The sequence below is a fragment of the Lissotriton helveticus genome, chromosome 7 (assembly GCF_964261635.1).
Source record: "Lissotriton helveticus chromosome 7, aLisHel1.1, whole genome shotgun sequence".
Classification (NCBI taxonomy): Eukaryota; Metazoa; Chordata; class Amphibia; order Caudata; family Salamandridae; genus Lissotriton; species Lissotriton helveticus.
Genome location: NC_136068.1, coordinates 598,304,992 through 598,321,262, shown reverse-complemented (window position 1 = coordinate 598,321,262; position 16,271 = coordinate 598,304,992). Strand labels below are relative to the sequence as shown.

Here is a 16,271-nt window from a genome sequence, read left to right as displayed (position 1 = left end):
GGGCATCTTCATTTCCTAAATCGTTCTACTTATACCATTTACTTAGTATATGGTTTGCCGTGCCCCTAGGGCACCATTGTAAATTGTGCGACTTATTGTGTTTATTCTTAAGAGATTGTTATGTGCATAGCCCTCTGATCTCATAAAGAGTTCAGAGGTGTTTGTTATTAATAAATATATCATTTATTTTCATAACAACCTGTGTGGTGTCCTTTCATCTGGTATTCAAGGGGTTATATGTGGTAAAACTGCTGGCTTCACATGCCAAAAGAGTTTAGCCTAAGACTGCTTTGTCCATGCTACCATTAGGATAGCTGGTCTATAAGGTTGACTTACAACCAATCACCATAAGGGTTGTTTGGACTGATACAAGGTGATCACTAGAACTAGTGAGCATCATATATCAGGCCAAGTTCTCACACTGAAGACCAGCCCTCCACACTCAACGAGATCTGCGTGGGGCCCTTCTGCTTGTGTTCTGCTCGACGCGTTGTCCGGTTGCTGGCCCGTTGGCTAGTAGCCCTCTGACGACGATCCTTGAGAAAATCCATCGCTGGTCTGGTTGCTCCAGACTGGCCTCGCTTCCCTGAAAAGGTGAAGTGCCTCAGACCCTCCTGGTCTGTACCAGAAGCCTTTTGTGTATCCTGCGGTTGCTGCCTTTGCTTAGGCTTGTTGGTCCGATCTTGAAGCCGACCGCTCCATCTGCGAGAACCTTCGTGGGACAGCTCCTCTCCAGCACCTGGTCGTCCTCGACGCTGCCTGGTCTGCGTGGCTGTAACGACAAGCTTCACATCTGCACCTGATTGCTCCTCGACGACATCTGGTTCCACCCGGTCACTGGCTAGTGACCTAGACTCTGTCCCCACTGCTTTCAGGTCTTCTTCAACTCCGTTCCACCCTTGGATCCGCCCGGACATCTTCCTCCTGGTCGCCTGCAGCATCTTCTTCCAAGGCTCCATAGGAAACGACAAGAAAACCCGACACACTTTGACACCTATGCACCCGCAGCCGTGGGTGAGGTAATGCGATTACTTCGGTGCTCCTGTAGGGATTGACTATCCTAGTGTCTAGTTTTGCTAGTTGAGTAATCCTAGTTAGACCGGAAGTGCCCTAAAACGTAATTACTTACCTTTTTACGTTCCTATTGACTTTCTATAGACTCTCGCGTGAGAGTACTGACTCTGCCCGCGCCGCCTGTGGGCCTCCTACTCCTAACCTAAGGGTCAGATAGTGTAGCCCCAGCGATCCTCTAGGCCCTAGGCCTTTCCCTTTCCAAAGTCGTGGTTCTTATACCACTTAATTAGTGTATGGTTTTACGCACCCCTTGGGCCTAACTGTAAATTGTGCTATTTAAAGTATTTCTGAGTATAACTTGTTATGTGCTTTTGCCTCTGACCTCATAAAGAGTTCAGAGGAGTGTGTTAGTAAATAAATACATATATTTTTTTTTATATATCCTGTGTGGTGTCCTTTCATTTGATATTCAAGGGATCACATATGGTAAAACAGCTGGCTTTACACGCCCTCAAGAGTCTTTTAGCCTAAGACTGTTCTGTCCACGCTACCTCTAGGATAGCTGGTCTATAAGGTTGACTTACAACCATCACCATAAGGGTTGTTTGGACTAGTGCAAGGTGTTCACTAGAATAGTGAACATCATATACCCGGCCAACTTCTCACATTCCCCACTCCTCGGTTCCTCTTTCTCCTTTCCGGACCTGGCCCTTGCCCACTCCGATTGGTTTCAGAGACGGCTGCCTTAGTTTTGCAGCCGTCGCCTACGGAGGGGCTCCTTTCCCCCCCGCGGGGCCCTAAGGAGGCGGGTGTGGCCTTTGCTCCCGCTGTATCCACGGCTGTGGGTATTTTGCACATCGGTGATCCGGCTGCAAATTTTCCAGCGGATCATCTTCTGGAAGTTCTCCACCAGGGCTCTGGTGGGAGGGAGCTGCTGCTTCCGTTTGAGAGTTCGCTCCACTCTTCCTTGACGGGGACTTAGGGGCGCCCCGCAACGAGGGATCCGGTGCCTCAACACCTTCTGCACCGACACCTTCCAGCACAGTGTGACTCAGTGTGTCTGTCTCTCCATTCCTCTTTTGAAGACTGCTTTTCCATCCCTAACGCAGCTGTTGTCTCCACCATCTTGGGAGGCCCGCTGGCTGGACTCTTGGGGGCGCAATATGTTCGCTTCAACCAGTGCTGACCCATAACACTTTGTGCATGTTGGCTAGGGCCTCCTCTTGCCTGTGGGACTCGGCGGAGTCCCTTGAGTCTGCCGCTTCTTAGGAGACTGCTGGAGTTGACTTGCTGCACCATGCGTTGGATGGCCGGGAGCTGGCAGCGTGTATTCTTCGCTCCGCTCTGGACATCTGAGGTGCTTGGTCGTGACATGGCTTCTTCGGTTGCCCTTCGCCGTCATGCTTGGCTTCAGGGCAGTCTGTTCCCGGAAAATGTGCAGGAACGGTTGGTAGACCTTCCCTTCGAAGGCACTCTTTTTTTCCATGCCCCGGCAGACTCGGCCAACCGGAGGTTCTTGGCGGGGCTTCGTCCTCCTCCTCCTCAGTGACCTGTGAGTTGATCTGGTCTTGAGTGATGTTCTGTCTTTGGGGTGGGTCGCCCCAGTTGTGTGATCTGTGCGCTTCAGGTGCATTCAGGTCCTCTGGTTGGGCCTGTGGTTCTGTTGGCTGCTGGCCGGCCCATCTTCACCGTGTTTTTGTTTTGGTTATCTACACAAGGTTGGCCCTGAGATTAGGCCTTCTGTTTTTTCTCTTTGTCTGCTTGACAAGCCTTCTGCAGGGGTTTTTACCCGCGACTCTTCCTGTTGTCCTCTGCTGTGGAAGTTTCTTCCTAAGAGGGTTGCCATGTCTTGGGACTTAACATACCCTATGTGGGGTAGTGGTAGCTATTATTTAGCTTGTTCCATGCTGGGAAGTTGTGGCCACCTTCGGGCCTCTGCTCTCCATGCATTTTATGTATGTTGCAGGTGCAGTTCCTTTTTTGCTGGATTGATATGCCTTGGTGGCGCCCAAGGGTGTTTTTCTCCGGGGTCGCTGCGCTGTTCGCCTGTTCTACCGCTGTCTGCGGCCTGGCGTTGTGGCTCTGCTTCTACTTCTTTTTTACTTGTATGTGCGGGTCCCTCTCTGAGGTGTGTCCAGGCCCTCCTTCTTCTACTCCTACATGTTCTCTGTCCTGGGGGCTGTGATGGATTTTGTTTTCCTCCCTCTTTCGGGCGCAGCCTGCCAGGTTTTCCTGGGTGCCCCAAGCTACTCTTTCTGCTTCCGACTGCTTTATTGCGGTCGGCGCCATTCTGTCTGGACTCTTGGCTTCTGACTATGGTGGGCCCGGCTGCTCTCTTCGAGGGGTGTGTTCCCGGTGGGAGGGCTTGCCTTCTTTTTTCCCTTGTCTCCTTGAAGCCTCTAGGTTGCTCCTCTTCCTTGCTTTGGCCTTGGTTGGAGGTCTGTTGCATTGTAGGGACAGGCGGTGCTTCAGCCTTCCCTTGCCTTGCCCTTCTGTTGAGTGTGTACAGGCTTCCTTTTCTTTCTTCTTCCCACACTCCCCTTGGGGTCATGGTATTCGGCCTGTAGGGGGTTTCCCTTTGCCTGGGGACGGGGCTCCTCGCCCTGTCCGTTGGACTGGTTCCCGGTGGGACCCTCTGTTCTGTCCAGGTTGGTGGGTTCCTCTTGCAGACCCTCCTTCCCCGTGGGAATGGCTAGGGTATCTATTCTACTTTAAGGATTCTGCGGCTAGTAGTCTCTATCAGATGTACGAGTTACTTACCTTCGGTAATGATGTATATGGTAGAGACGATTCTAGCCGCAGATTCCTTCACGGCCCGCCCTTCCTCCACTTTCTGCGAGGACCTTTGACTTGGTCTAATGGACACGCCTCCTGGTTGGTGGCTATGTCTTCTGTGAGTGCATTCCTTCGCTCTTTTTGGCAGAATGATTCCTCTTGTTTCTTGTTCCTTTCCTCCTCTTTGGCACATTGGAGGATGGGTTTGGAGGTACTTCTGTGCCCCTCTGCTCTGGTTGTCCCATGATTGGGGCTTGTCTTCACTCTTTGCCTCCCCTTCTTCTTCCCTTTTTTGTTGCTAGGGTTATGGCCCCTCTGCTATCCTATGGGTTGGGGTCCTCTGGCCGTGACTGTGACCCTTGTTTGTTGGGGGGCGTTGTCGCTCTCTGTGCTGGGGTGGCCTTGGAGGTTGTCTTTCCTGCTTGTCTTGGAACTGGTTCCCCTTCATTGTTCTTGGTTGGGGTTGTAGTCCTGCTACATGTTGTCATGACGTTTTGCATGTGTTCCTTGTCCTCAGGGGGGAGGGGCTGTCTACATACTGGCAGGGTGACTGCTATGTTCATTTCCTTTTTTCCCTTCCTTTGTGTACTGCAGTGTTGCCACTGCTCCTTATGGTGTTGTTAGTCACCAGTCCTTTTTCCAATTTTTCGGCTTTCACACACTGTTCCCATACTCCCACAGTTTTGTCTCATGGCTCCGTGTTGTGGCGTGGAAAAGTTCTCCGAAGAAAACTGACGAAGGCACGCCAGGGTAGGACTTTTGTGACCTTGTTGACGTCACGTATGCGGACGACGCCTGGGCAGAGTCGCGTGATGCCGTCCTCCCAGTGCTCAGGGATGCTGGGCAAAAGTTTCCGGATCCAGTCTCATGCCTGGGGATAATTCTACGTGAAGGAATTGGTGGATAGAATCGTCTCTACCAGATACATCGTTACCGAAGGTAAGTAACTCGTACTTCATGTAAGTTGCGCCCTGCCACCCAATACGAGAGCCATTGTAATTGGCTCGCGTAACCGTATGCACGGAAATCCAGGGCACCTTGTCCAGATCCTTCACCCGGACCTCGTACGCCTACAGAACGCACGGATCGGGTGCGCTCCTCATTATCCTGATATCCACACGAAGATCGAGACGCACACGTGTTCGACTTCAGCTCCAAACGGATGAGTGGAGCTCTGATGATTTCCGTTTTACACATAAGTGCCGTATGCACGTGGCAGGCGTCCTTTCAGTCCTGCCACCATGTCCCCCATAACAACACCGTAGCGTTTCAGCCCTGATGAGTCACATCTCCTTCACGGTGTGACGAAACGCGTGTCGGCTGGCTACTTTATCTGTACTGACCAACATTTGATTTAAAAATAATTTTCGACCACCAGAACCTTTGTATTTGGTATCCTTGAAACTTTTACGAAAACCCCTCTTCTCTCAACATACTCACAGGTCCTGACCTCAGGACCACAAACTACTTTTGCGTGTGCACAGGATCTGTTCAAACTTTTGGTGTAGGCCTCCCTACACGTTCGCAGGGGTTGTCTTTTCCTTTGGGTTTGTGTTCCCCTGTCCTGCTCTGCACCGCGTGCCCTCTGCACAAACATAAGAAACAAGATCAAATGGCACAGAGCGCCATCACTTCCTGCTCCCTAAACTCAAAACCCATTCCTTTTCCAAAAACCTTGTCCACCCTTATTGGTGTTCAACTGTAGCTTGGTTAGCCCCACCCTACTGCATCCGTTACCCCAAATCAAGGCGTAGAGTGTAGCATTCAGGGAGTTAAGAAGCGGGGTCAGGTTCACAACCGACAGGCTAGTAAAAAAAGTATAGTAGTCAGGGCAGGACTACCATTTTTTAAATCTACACTCGACCCATCACTGATAGTGGTAGGGAGGACCACAAGGTGGCCTGCGAACGGAGAGATCTTATAGCCTTACCCAGGTAACCCTCTACTAGGTTCGGCGCGGCAAACCTGTATACTGAGATAATTGAAAGTGTGTTCAGTGACAGTCAATGAGTGAGAGCCGAACTGGATCGCCTCTGGGCGTTACCCTTGGTGAAAAAAGAAGGCATAGGACTTACTATCATTTATACTAAGGCCTGAGAGCCGCTCAAAAGAGGCGAAGATGCTCGGGATGGGTGTGAGAGGTTAGGTCGTCGGCATACAGAATAATATTGTCCACGTATGCAGAGATTGCGTGTGTCGTCCAGCCCATACGTATTCCTATTTGTGCTGCCGACATCCGTACTCTAAGCATTCCCGGCTCCAGGGCCAGCACAAACAACAGTGGGGACAAAGGGCATCCCTGATGGGTGCCTTTACCAATCGGATATTCCTGGGAGATGTGTAACCCAGTGCGGGCCCTCGCAGTGGGGTCTGTATACAGGAGCCTAACCCATTTCAGATAATCTGGGGGAATGCCGAACCTCTCGAGTACTCGGAACATGTAGTTCCAGCTGAGCGTGTCAAATGCCTGTCTCAAATCTAAGGTGACACACCCTGCATTACCTCTTGCCCGGGGAGTGGCTGCCATGACATGATATAGTCTCCTAATATTAAGTGAGGTACTCCGCGCCGGCACGAACCTGCACTGGTCTGGGTAAATTAGCTTATGTAGATAAGTTGGATGCATACACGCTACCTAGGACTATCTGTGTGCCATCTAGTGTGCCCCTGCCCAATGGATCCACCCGTTGCTCCAGTGCTTTGAAGGGGTACCCCACTCCTAACCCATATGGACGCACCCCATGCGAAGTATGACGTGGAGAAAACCTGCCCCCTCAATTTTTGGCGGTGTTTAACCGCCTCCGCAGTGGTCAGGTGAGATTCCTGTAGGAATACTATGTGTGCTTACCGCCTAATTAATTGTGCGTGAACTCGATGCCATTTGTGGACCGACCCCAGGCCCTTTACAATCCAGGTTATCACATTATAGATGTCTTGCATCTGTGTCTGAGGTGCACTAATGGGGAAGGCATGTGCAAGTTGGGGGAGCAGCGATATTCCGGGTAGCACAAGTGGTGGGCCAGATCCTGAAAATTACTAAAGTACCTTCTACAATACTCAGGCCAGCTATTCGAAATGCGCTGGCCCAAACCATATGCACAACGGTGCTAACTAGTAACGGTGTGTGTGTTGCATTCGCTAAAGAGGGGTGCATTTCCATAGACTGCCTTGTGAGGTTAGAACATCTCGAGCTCCATGTGGCCCGTACTGCTTTTAACCGCATATTTCGCAGTTTTGGAACTATGGGTGCGGCCCATTTCGCGAAGTACAAGTCTTACATAGAGAGGTGAGATTGACACACATCTTGCCCCAGCAGTGACCCCTACAAAGCATTATCCCAAGAAACTATCTGCAGTTTGGGGTGTAATGTTACTAAATACATTGATACTGGACTCTGAGTCCGAACGATTCGAGACTTCTTCAGAAGAGTCTGAAAGAATTGGATGGGCTTCGCCTCTGAACCTGGTGGTCGTCTCTAGTGCCTCCGCCTGATCTTGTAGGGCCTGCTACGGTGTGGGAATCATAGATTTTGCTGCGAGCCCCCGCCGGAGGTGTTTCGATTTGCGGTATTCTTTGGAGAGGCAGTGGCTATTAGCCGGAAACAGCAGTGCGTACGTCACGTTCAGTGCTCTTGAGTTTCTTCTTTGGGTCTTGATAATGGGAGTGGTTGCGTTGGACTAGGCCATTGTAGTCCAGGTATAGGGATACCCACTGGTTCTCATATTGTAATTGCAACAGTTTCTCGCCTTTTGCAACAGGGTGTCGCGGTCTCAAAAATTCAGGACTTTGACAATTAAGGGCCTGCGGCGGGGCACCGCAGCTGGTCTGCCAGTCGGTATTCTATCCTCCCATTCTACACAGAAAAGTTCTGAGGCCTTCCGTGGCCACATGGTTCCTGAACCACTGTTCCATTAATCTGGTAGCGTCCGTTCCCTTGCATCGTTCCGGCAGGCCTATGACACAGATGGTGTTGCTCCGGGCACGTCCCTCGGTGTCGTCCGCCCTCTCCTGTAGTCCAGCAACCTGTTTTTGGAGCTGCACGAGTTGTGCACTGTGATCCTGGTGTTGTGGTACCAGTTCCATCAGTGCGAGTTTTTTATCCTTGACAACTGCTGCAAGGTTGTCATGGTCGGCTTTAAGAAGAGTGAGCCCCGTTGTTAAAGTTCCAAGTTGCTGCTCAATGGCCGTTCGTGAATCGCGCTCCTCTCTCAGGATAAAGTCCAACTTGTCTGGGGGGGGGTCTCAGAGTCAGTGGGCGGGTTACTGTTAGGCGTCTGTGTGGTGTGCGCAGTGTCATCGATCTGTTGAGTGTCAGCAGCGCCGACTTCCGTCCCCTTGGCCCTGGGGCAGCCCATTGTAGAGTGGCCGTGAGGCACCAGTCTCAGGCCCCAAAGAAGCAGCCGATCACCGTCGCAGGTAGTGGCCGGGCCGCACACAGCTGTCAGTGGGCGGTCACTTCGTCGCCTAGGCCCCGCCAGGGGTTGGCCCGGGGCTCCTCATGCAGTGGCTGCATGTGAGTCGGGGATGATCTTCGAGGCGCCAGCCCTGGGCCCTCCACGATCTCACGCCAGCCAGTAGTGCAACTCCCTGCTGGCGTTGTGCTCCCGGTGATACACAGGTGTGTGGGCCCGATAGGAGGCCGCAGCGTCGCCACAGATGGCCCCCCTCAGACGTTCTCCCAGGAAGGCAGTTCACCCCAAGTATCTAGGTACAGGCTTATCGAGAGCTGCCTCCACGTCCAACCCTGCAATGTGGTCTCAGTGGTGTGCTCTGCGGTGTGTGGGTGGAGAGGGACAGCCAATTCATGCAGGCAGGGTGATCATAGTGGGTCTCAGTGGGTCTAAGGACACTGGGTGAGCCAGGGCGAGGTGCCACAAGCACTTGGACAGGTTCTCCCCCTTACACAGGGGTGACGCAGCAAGTCCAGGTTTGCACTACTCCATCACCAGCAAGCCGGTTCAGTTGCACACCGGCTTGAGATCCGTGCCGAAGCCCAGCAATGTAGACAGTGTTCCGGGCGACGGGGGAGGGGGGGGGAGGCGTCCCAGTACACAGTTTGCAGCCGTCGGTTACAGCCCACAACAACCATCCGTCCTCAGCAACACGATGGGCGGTCAGCAGTCGACGATCCCATTGACGCACCCCCTGGAGCGGTCACAGCGTTCAGTTAGGGGACGGCAGTTGGGGTGCACCAGGTACAGGCTCCGACCACTCCCGCAGGATCCAGGTCGCATGTGACCGCAATAAAGCCGCCCCCCGCAGATGTTACCAGCCAGCATAGAGGGGGGTCTGGTGCCGAGGTCCCCGGTCGCGGCAGGGCCCACACTCAGCCTCACCTTCTACCCGGCACGGCAAGGTCACAATCGTGCAGTCTTCCGTAGTGGCGTTGTTCCGCTAGTTCTGGCTCCGGCGCTCCAGAGACTGCTGACGGAGGCGATGCAGCCAGCAACACAGGTCCCCAGCGACCCCCGCTCAGCCGTGGATCAGCAGGGAGGCAGGCAGGCCGCTCGGCAGGGCCTCACCCGCTTGGGGTCTCAGCGGTCGGCAGACCAGGCCTGATCGTCGTGCCACTTACTCCTATGCAGCCCCCCCCCCCCCCCTCTTCGGTCTTGGGGGGTGGGTGGGGGGGGTGAGGCTCAGAGGTGGTTGAACGTGGAGTGCCTCTCCAGTCTCGGTCCCGGAATCCACTACAGTCCCGGCGTCTCCTCAGCTCGTTCTTGAGGACAGGCTGCTGACTCCGCGACCCACGCCCAGCAGCCAGAACTTCTCCGGTGATCGGGAGAGGCCAGCGGCGCTCAGCAGCGATTTACTGGGTGAGTGCCCCCCAGCTCGTGGGAACACACTCGGCAGAAGGTTTGGTGGCCGTTGGGAGTCGAAACTGCCAGGATTAGGCAGGATTTAGTAGGTCCGGGCGCGGAGCTCGCTTACTGTGTGGCAGCCATGCTTCGCAGTTAACCACGCCCCCTCATCGTGACTGACACATAAGGTGTTTTTTTATTTTTATGACTGACTTTTTGACAAGTATGCAGAAATCAAACTTCTCACTGGAGCCAAGATTAGTAGATAAAGTGAATAAATTGTTCACTTATTGGTACAGACCACTCCGGCGCTGGAATGCCGTGACTGTGAAACTGTAAATATTAGATAACGTTTCAGCATTTAGGAAAAAAACGGAGTCCTAATTATTTAGAATGAAGGTGCATGTGAAGATTTTTTCAGCACTAAAGTCCTGGTGGGCAATTTCTTTTTGAGATAACCTTCACTGATTAATCATAACAAACTCTCATTACAGTGGCTCACTATTAACTCTCAAATCCACCTATCAGATTGCCAAATTAGCAGCATTTAGCAGGCATTACCCTATTATATCCACTAATGTTAGGAATCCGAAAGCACTAGTGCCTCTCTTTGGCAGATTCTCCATTGGAGCTTGTCGAACTCACTCCAAATTGGCATCACTATATCGTACTTCTTTTTGTTAAACTACTGGACTTGCACTAGTTCAATCATGCCTTCAATTGTGTCTTTAATCTGCCTTTACTCCCCACTGAACTGTTTGATGAAGCTGAGTTTATCCTGTCCGTCAAGCACCCCAGAAGACACTGTGTATTATTTCTCCGGTTGTGTTTAATTTTTTTTGCCACCACATTCAAAACAAAAATTGCTATCTGGAAACACAAAAGCCAGCGTAAACGGACTTCTTCTGTTGGAAATAACCCTCTTACAAAAAGTGAAAAGCTACTACATTCAAATTTCATTTTAAACATTTGTATAGACTAATGTGTAGATATAGACTTGGGCTGACCTGGCACAGAGGTTGCACTTTCTTATCTAAAAACACATATGTTGAGGCAGTAGCATATCTGTCAGTACCCTTGTTCCTATTAATGATCACAGTGTTGCACTATGTGGATGCAGGTGAGTTTATAGCCCTTGCTGTAGAAAAAAACATTACTTACTGCTAACAAATATCTCCTCCTTGGTTAGCTCTGGTAGATTAGCATGTGAATCTGCGGTCTCTTTTTCCGTAACCGCAAGCTATGCTATCCTGTGCCTGCCCTAAATGGAGCCAAACGTGGTAGCATGGCCTCATGCTCTTTGGACTCCTTTAGTTTAAAAAGGATGTTAACAAGATAGCTGCTCTTAATACGAGGTTAGCACTAGTATTGTTGTAGGTACAGTGAGCTTGTACTTCCGTAATTTGAACTAAACAATCTTATTTTCCAAGCCCAACATAAGATATTGGAAGTATGCACACAACAACAAATCAAGCAGTGATTGAGTTAAGTAACCTATTCCTTAAAAGTAGCAAATAATCATAGGTCGCTACTGTGCAAAAGATATATGCTGGAGAAACCATGCTACAGGCAGTTTTCTTTCATAGGATGTTTTGTGAGTTGATTTCTAATGCCTGGAAATGTTTGCCATTTCACAGGAGGTTGCAACAGTAAAAGACAGAGGAAACCAACAAAAAAGCTGCTAGAATCTATTGACCTGGGCACCACATTTATACCCTTGGACGAGGAGCTGTCACCTGTCAAAAAGGTATGTTTGACAAGAATTTGGTACAATTAATACATTACCTATTTATGTGTATTTGCAGGGGCTTTAGTAGTTTTGGCCAGACTTTTGGTACTAAGAGTATGCTAAATATTTAGATTTTGAGAGATTTAGATCAGAAATTTCTGAACACCAATTGATTGAACTTAGTCAGTCATGATTATTCTATTATTTCTATAGCATATTTTCAGTGGTGTCCAAGAAAATCTCTAGATTGTATGTGGTTCATACTGAATCACTTCTTGCAAATGTCTGTTTACCCTACTAAACACTCTAGGAGCAGCAAAATGTTTACTTGAAATGTTATGCCTGAAAGGAGTATTGGGAACATGAGCATACTCCTCTCCATAAAAAAGTCAAAACTACTCTGAGTGAAGCTCACCATTGCTGGGAGGAAAAATACACATTGTGACTAAAGATAGACAGTAATCGTTTTTCACGAATGTATTAGTTTCAGCATTGACATTTCTAGAATTGAAAAATCTGACCTAGAAAATGCCTTTTGTGGGACGGTTACTACAGCCCGGAAAGCAGAGTGCACTCGTTGTCTAAAACAAAAATGATATATCAAGTTGGGACCTCAGTGGAAGCTTCCGCTTGTGTGTGCTCGTTCTAGAGCCATAAGCATGGTATAGATGCTGTGAGTCAACCATGCTCAGATTTCCCAGGACTTGAATTCTTGTTCTGGTGCTATATCTCAGTTTGTTTCAAAAGCTGCACCATGATTGCCATCTATCCGTAACTGCTTCCTTTTAGTGACTGGCCATATCCCTTGATATTCTCTCCAGTATGCTCCTGTATGCCCCCCAGTGTCTTATGTCCCTGCTAGGTTTCTAGAAGCATGTTAAACAGAAAAAGGCTTCCTAATATTCCTTTGTGGGTTTGGTCATTATCATCGGGGAGGTAAAGATACCAACAAGGGATTCACTTAAAACAATATTTCAGATAGATCTATTATTCAATAGTGATGTCGAGGAATGACATCTCAGTTCAATTGAAGGGTGTTTAACTTCTGTAGAGTAATTTGAAAAAAAAATCAATCTAAAGTGCAAGGATTTTTAAATTTGCATTAAAGAAACCAGTCAATTAAACATATATTCACAGGGGTTCAGAATATAAATCTCATCGTACATTTACAATATTTGTTACAATGTGTTTCCACAGATAAAACCCATATTCACCCCAGTATTGGAACTTTCATAGATTCCCATGCTTTGTATCATTCCCCGTTGTCGGAATGGGAGTCTCGGTAACAAAAATACCATAGCTGTAGGTACAAAAGACCAAGGAAAAAGGCCTAGGCCTCATTCCCTTTTGTAGCATATCACCCTCTTTGTGTAAAAGAAACCAAACTTAGGCCTCAGCCAATCAGAAGTGCCTCACCCCTTAGAACCTTCCTGAAGGAACCTCAGAGCCTCAGATTTTCTACCGCACGTTGTGCTTAGGGAGTCTCCTTTGAGCTCTGCTCAACTTCTACTCTTCAAAGGATTTCTTCAGGATTTTTTCTTCAAAATCTTCAGCTTCACTTCAGGATTGTTGGCTGCCTTCCAGGATGTCAGAAATGGAGAAGAAAAAAGCCCTTTTCAAACCTTGTTCCACCTGTGGTAAGAAAAGGCTTTTTGTGGAGGATAGGCACAAAGACTGCATTTACTGCCTCTATCCTGACAACCAGGCTGCGGACTGCAAGATCTGTCGCACCTTTTCGGCCAAGCCCCTCCGGGACCGTGAGGGTAGACTCTTGACATGGCTCCATAAGCTAAAAACCAGGAAGGATACTGTCTCCAGTGACAGTGAGGATGCAGCATCGATGTCTTCTTCAAGAAGGTCAGTGAAGATGGGTAGGGGTTCCCCTTCTCCTTCTATGGAAAGATCTTCCAAGGCCTCAAAAAAGACCCCCAGTGAGTCTGAGAGCCCAGGTCCCAGCAAATCTCCTCACTGAGGTGTAAAGGAGAGGGTAGGACCAGATACGCCTTCTAAAGGTGAGAAGACTGTCACAGCCTTCAAAAAACCTTCATCCCAGTCTTCTGAGAGGAGTTCCAAGTCCTCGACGACGAAGGCGTCGACGGCGGAGGTCCCGTTGACGAAAAAATCGAAATCTGCATTGATGTCGTCGACGATCCCGTCGACAGGGGAATCGTCGACGAAAGTACCGTCGACGGTGGTTTCTTCACCGTCGACGGAGACGACGCAGACGACGAAGCCGCCGCCGACGACGAAGGTGCCGACGGCGAAGGTACCGACGACGAAGGTGTCGACGACAAAGTTCCGACGACGAAGGTGCTGACGACGACAGTTTCAATCTCGCCGTTGACGATGGTGCCGACGTCGACAATGCCGGCGACGACAATGCCGGCGACGACGGTCTCGTCGACGAGGGCATCGTCGACGACTTTGACAATGACAACGGCTGGCGTATCGACCGTTTCCTCGTCGACGACTTCGACGACCCCGATCTCGTCAACGCGTATACAGCCATCTGAAAGAGACACGTTAGTGATAGATTCCTTACCTTAGAATATCCCCAGGCGTCAGACTGGATCCGGAAATTTTTGCGTAGCAATACCCCTGCGCGTCGGTAGGCGTCGTCTGCGGCTCCGCGTCCGTCGTCGGCATTAGCGCCGGAATGACGTCGTCGGAGTACTTAGACGCCGCCCATGCGCGCTGACGCCAGTTCTTCTTTTTTCCGCGCCAGCTAGCGCAGATCCGGAGAAGCTCTACCCCTAGTCATTGTTTGACTAAACTTTTTGATCTTTTTCGATCCTTTCTTTCTTGAGTCCTCGACTCTATCGGTGCCGGTAGGGATGCCCGGGTTCAAGCCCTGTTCGAAGTGCGACCGACTGATGTCGGTTACGGACCCCCATCGCCGGTGCCTGAAGTGTTTAGGCCTCGACCATGACGACCGCACCTGCTCCGACTGCCGGGCCCTGACGTCGAAGGCTAGGCGGGAGCGGTCCCGCAAGCGGCTCGAGCTCCGGCAGTCGGCCCCGCGCCGTTCCAGGTCCCGGTCCCACGGGAGGTCGAGGGACCGGTCGCGGGGTCGGAGTCCTCGCAGCTCCGGGAGTGGACATCGGTCGTCGGGATCCAAGTCCTCAGGTAAGAGGCATGAGAGGTCGGAGCGGCATCATCGCTCCTCCGACCCACCCCGACGCTCGCACGATGCGGCCGGGGGTTCAGGCGACACTGCCCACGCGGCTCCGCGAGAGTCGCAAGCGTCGCCGCCTGCCCCACACCTTCGGGTCCCTGGGCACGGCGCGACGCCGGAGGAGGTCGAGCGGTACCTCATAGCCATAAAGTCCCTCCCTCCTCGGCCGGGCCCCACGGCGCCTCCGGGCCCAGCGGTCCCGGCTGGAGGCCCTAGCGAGTCGGGCGCTTCGGCCCGACGCCGCCGGATGCTTCGGCCCCGGCGCCGCCGGCGACTTCGGTCCCGGCGCCGCGGGACCTCACCGGACCCGCTTCCGGATCCGGGTCGTCGCCGGTCGACATCACGACCTCACCGGCGCCGGCCCCGAGGGTGTCGCCCCCGGCGCCCATTGTGGACGCCATCCCCAACCTTCCCTTCGGTCCGACTCTGGCGCCGGAACGGCGCCGTTGGGCGCCGCTTCCGACGGCATTTGGAGATTTCTATTTCCATGAGTAGGCCCAGTCTGTTGACCCTGGGTTACAGGAGACTGGTGACGAAGGTGATTGGGAGGGGTCTGAGGACCCTCTGACACAGGAGTGTCAGTCTCAAGAGGACTGGACATATGAGCTTGGGGAGGCCAGTGGTATTGACACATCGCCAGACACTGGATTTGTCTCCCCTCCCACCGTGGCTACGGAGGAGGGGGCTGCTTACAGCGTAGTGTTGATGAGGGCGGCCAAGGCCTTGGGCCTGGAGCTCCCCGTCGCGGCCATGAAGACTAACCTCCTCACTGAGGTTCTTAAACCGCAGGCAAGCTCCAGCGAGCCTCTGCTGCCGTTTAATGAAGCCCTATGTGACGTTCTTGTGGGCCCTTGGTCCAAGCCCGCCACAGGTCCGCCTGTGGATAGGAACGTGGCCAGACGCTACCGCCCGGCCCCGGGCGACCCTTGCTTTTTGTCCACCCACCCCACCCCCGAGAGCCTGGTTATCCAGGCTTCCACTTCCCAGACCGCATTCCTGACGGCCCCGCCCGATCGGGAATCCAAGAGATACGAACAGTTCGGAAAGAAAGTGTTCTCGTCCCTGAGTTTGGGACTGCGGTCTGTCAACACCGCGTGTCTCTTGGGCCGCTACACCCACACCCTGTGGGACACGGTCGCGGACGTGCTGCCACAATGCCCGGAGGAGGTCCGGGCTAAACTCGCCCAAGCCCTTGTCGAGGGTCGAGATGCGGCACGATACTCTATCCGGTGTGGACTGGATACCACGGACTCACTGGGCAGGGCGATGGCAACGACGGTGGCGGTTCGACGCCACGCCTGGTTGAGGTCCGCCAATTTCTCGGCCGATGTCCAGGCCACCCTCCTGGATATGCCGTTCGATGGCCGTCGCCTTTTTGGCGACAAGGCAGACCATGCGCTGGAGCGCTTTAAGGACTCCAGGGCTACGGCCAAGTCCTTAGGTCTCTCGACCACGCGCCAGCAATCGGGTGCCTTTCGCTCCTTTCGTGGCCACGGAAGGGGTGTCCCCACACGTGCTGCCAGTCACGCACCGCAGAATACACAGCAGCGCGGTGGCGGCCGTGGAAACCGCCGTGGCGGCGGCGGTCGGGGTCAGCGGCGAGGCCAGTCCACACCTCCCTCCGCAGCACCTGCCTCCAAACCTTCCTAGTCCGAGCTTTCAGGCCCATGTGACGCCTGTGGGAGGCAGAGTTCGCCATCACCACTTCCAGTGGCGCACTGTCACATCGGACAAGTGGGTGCTGCAAATCGTCCGAAGGGGCTACTCCCTCCCCTTCGAG

The 16,271-nt window shown here is 52.1% G+C and overlaps 1 protein-coding gene across 7 annotated transcripts in view; it reads left to right on the top strand.

Annotated features, from left to right (window-relative positions):
- Positions 1-16,271, top strand: part of NSD1 (nuclear receptor binding SET domain protein 1) — a 1,209,044-nt gene that overhangs the window by 572,593 nt on the left and 620,180 nt on the right. For all 7 annotated transcript variants that reach the window (XM_078652779.1, XM_078652777.1, XM_078652781.1 and 4 more), the window contains one exon: positions 11,225-11,334. In XM_078652779.1, coding sequence (XP_078508905.1) covers positions 11,225-11,334 — 110 coding nt within the window. The remainder of the gene's footprint in view (positions 1-11,224; positions 11,335-16,271) is intronic.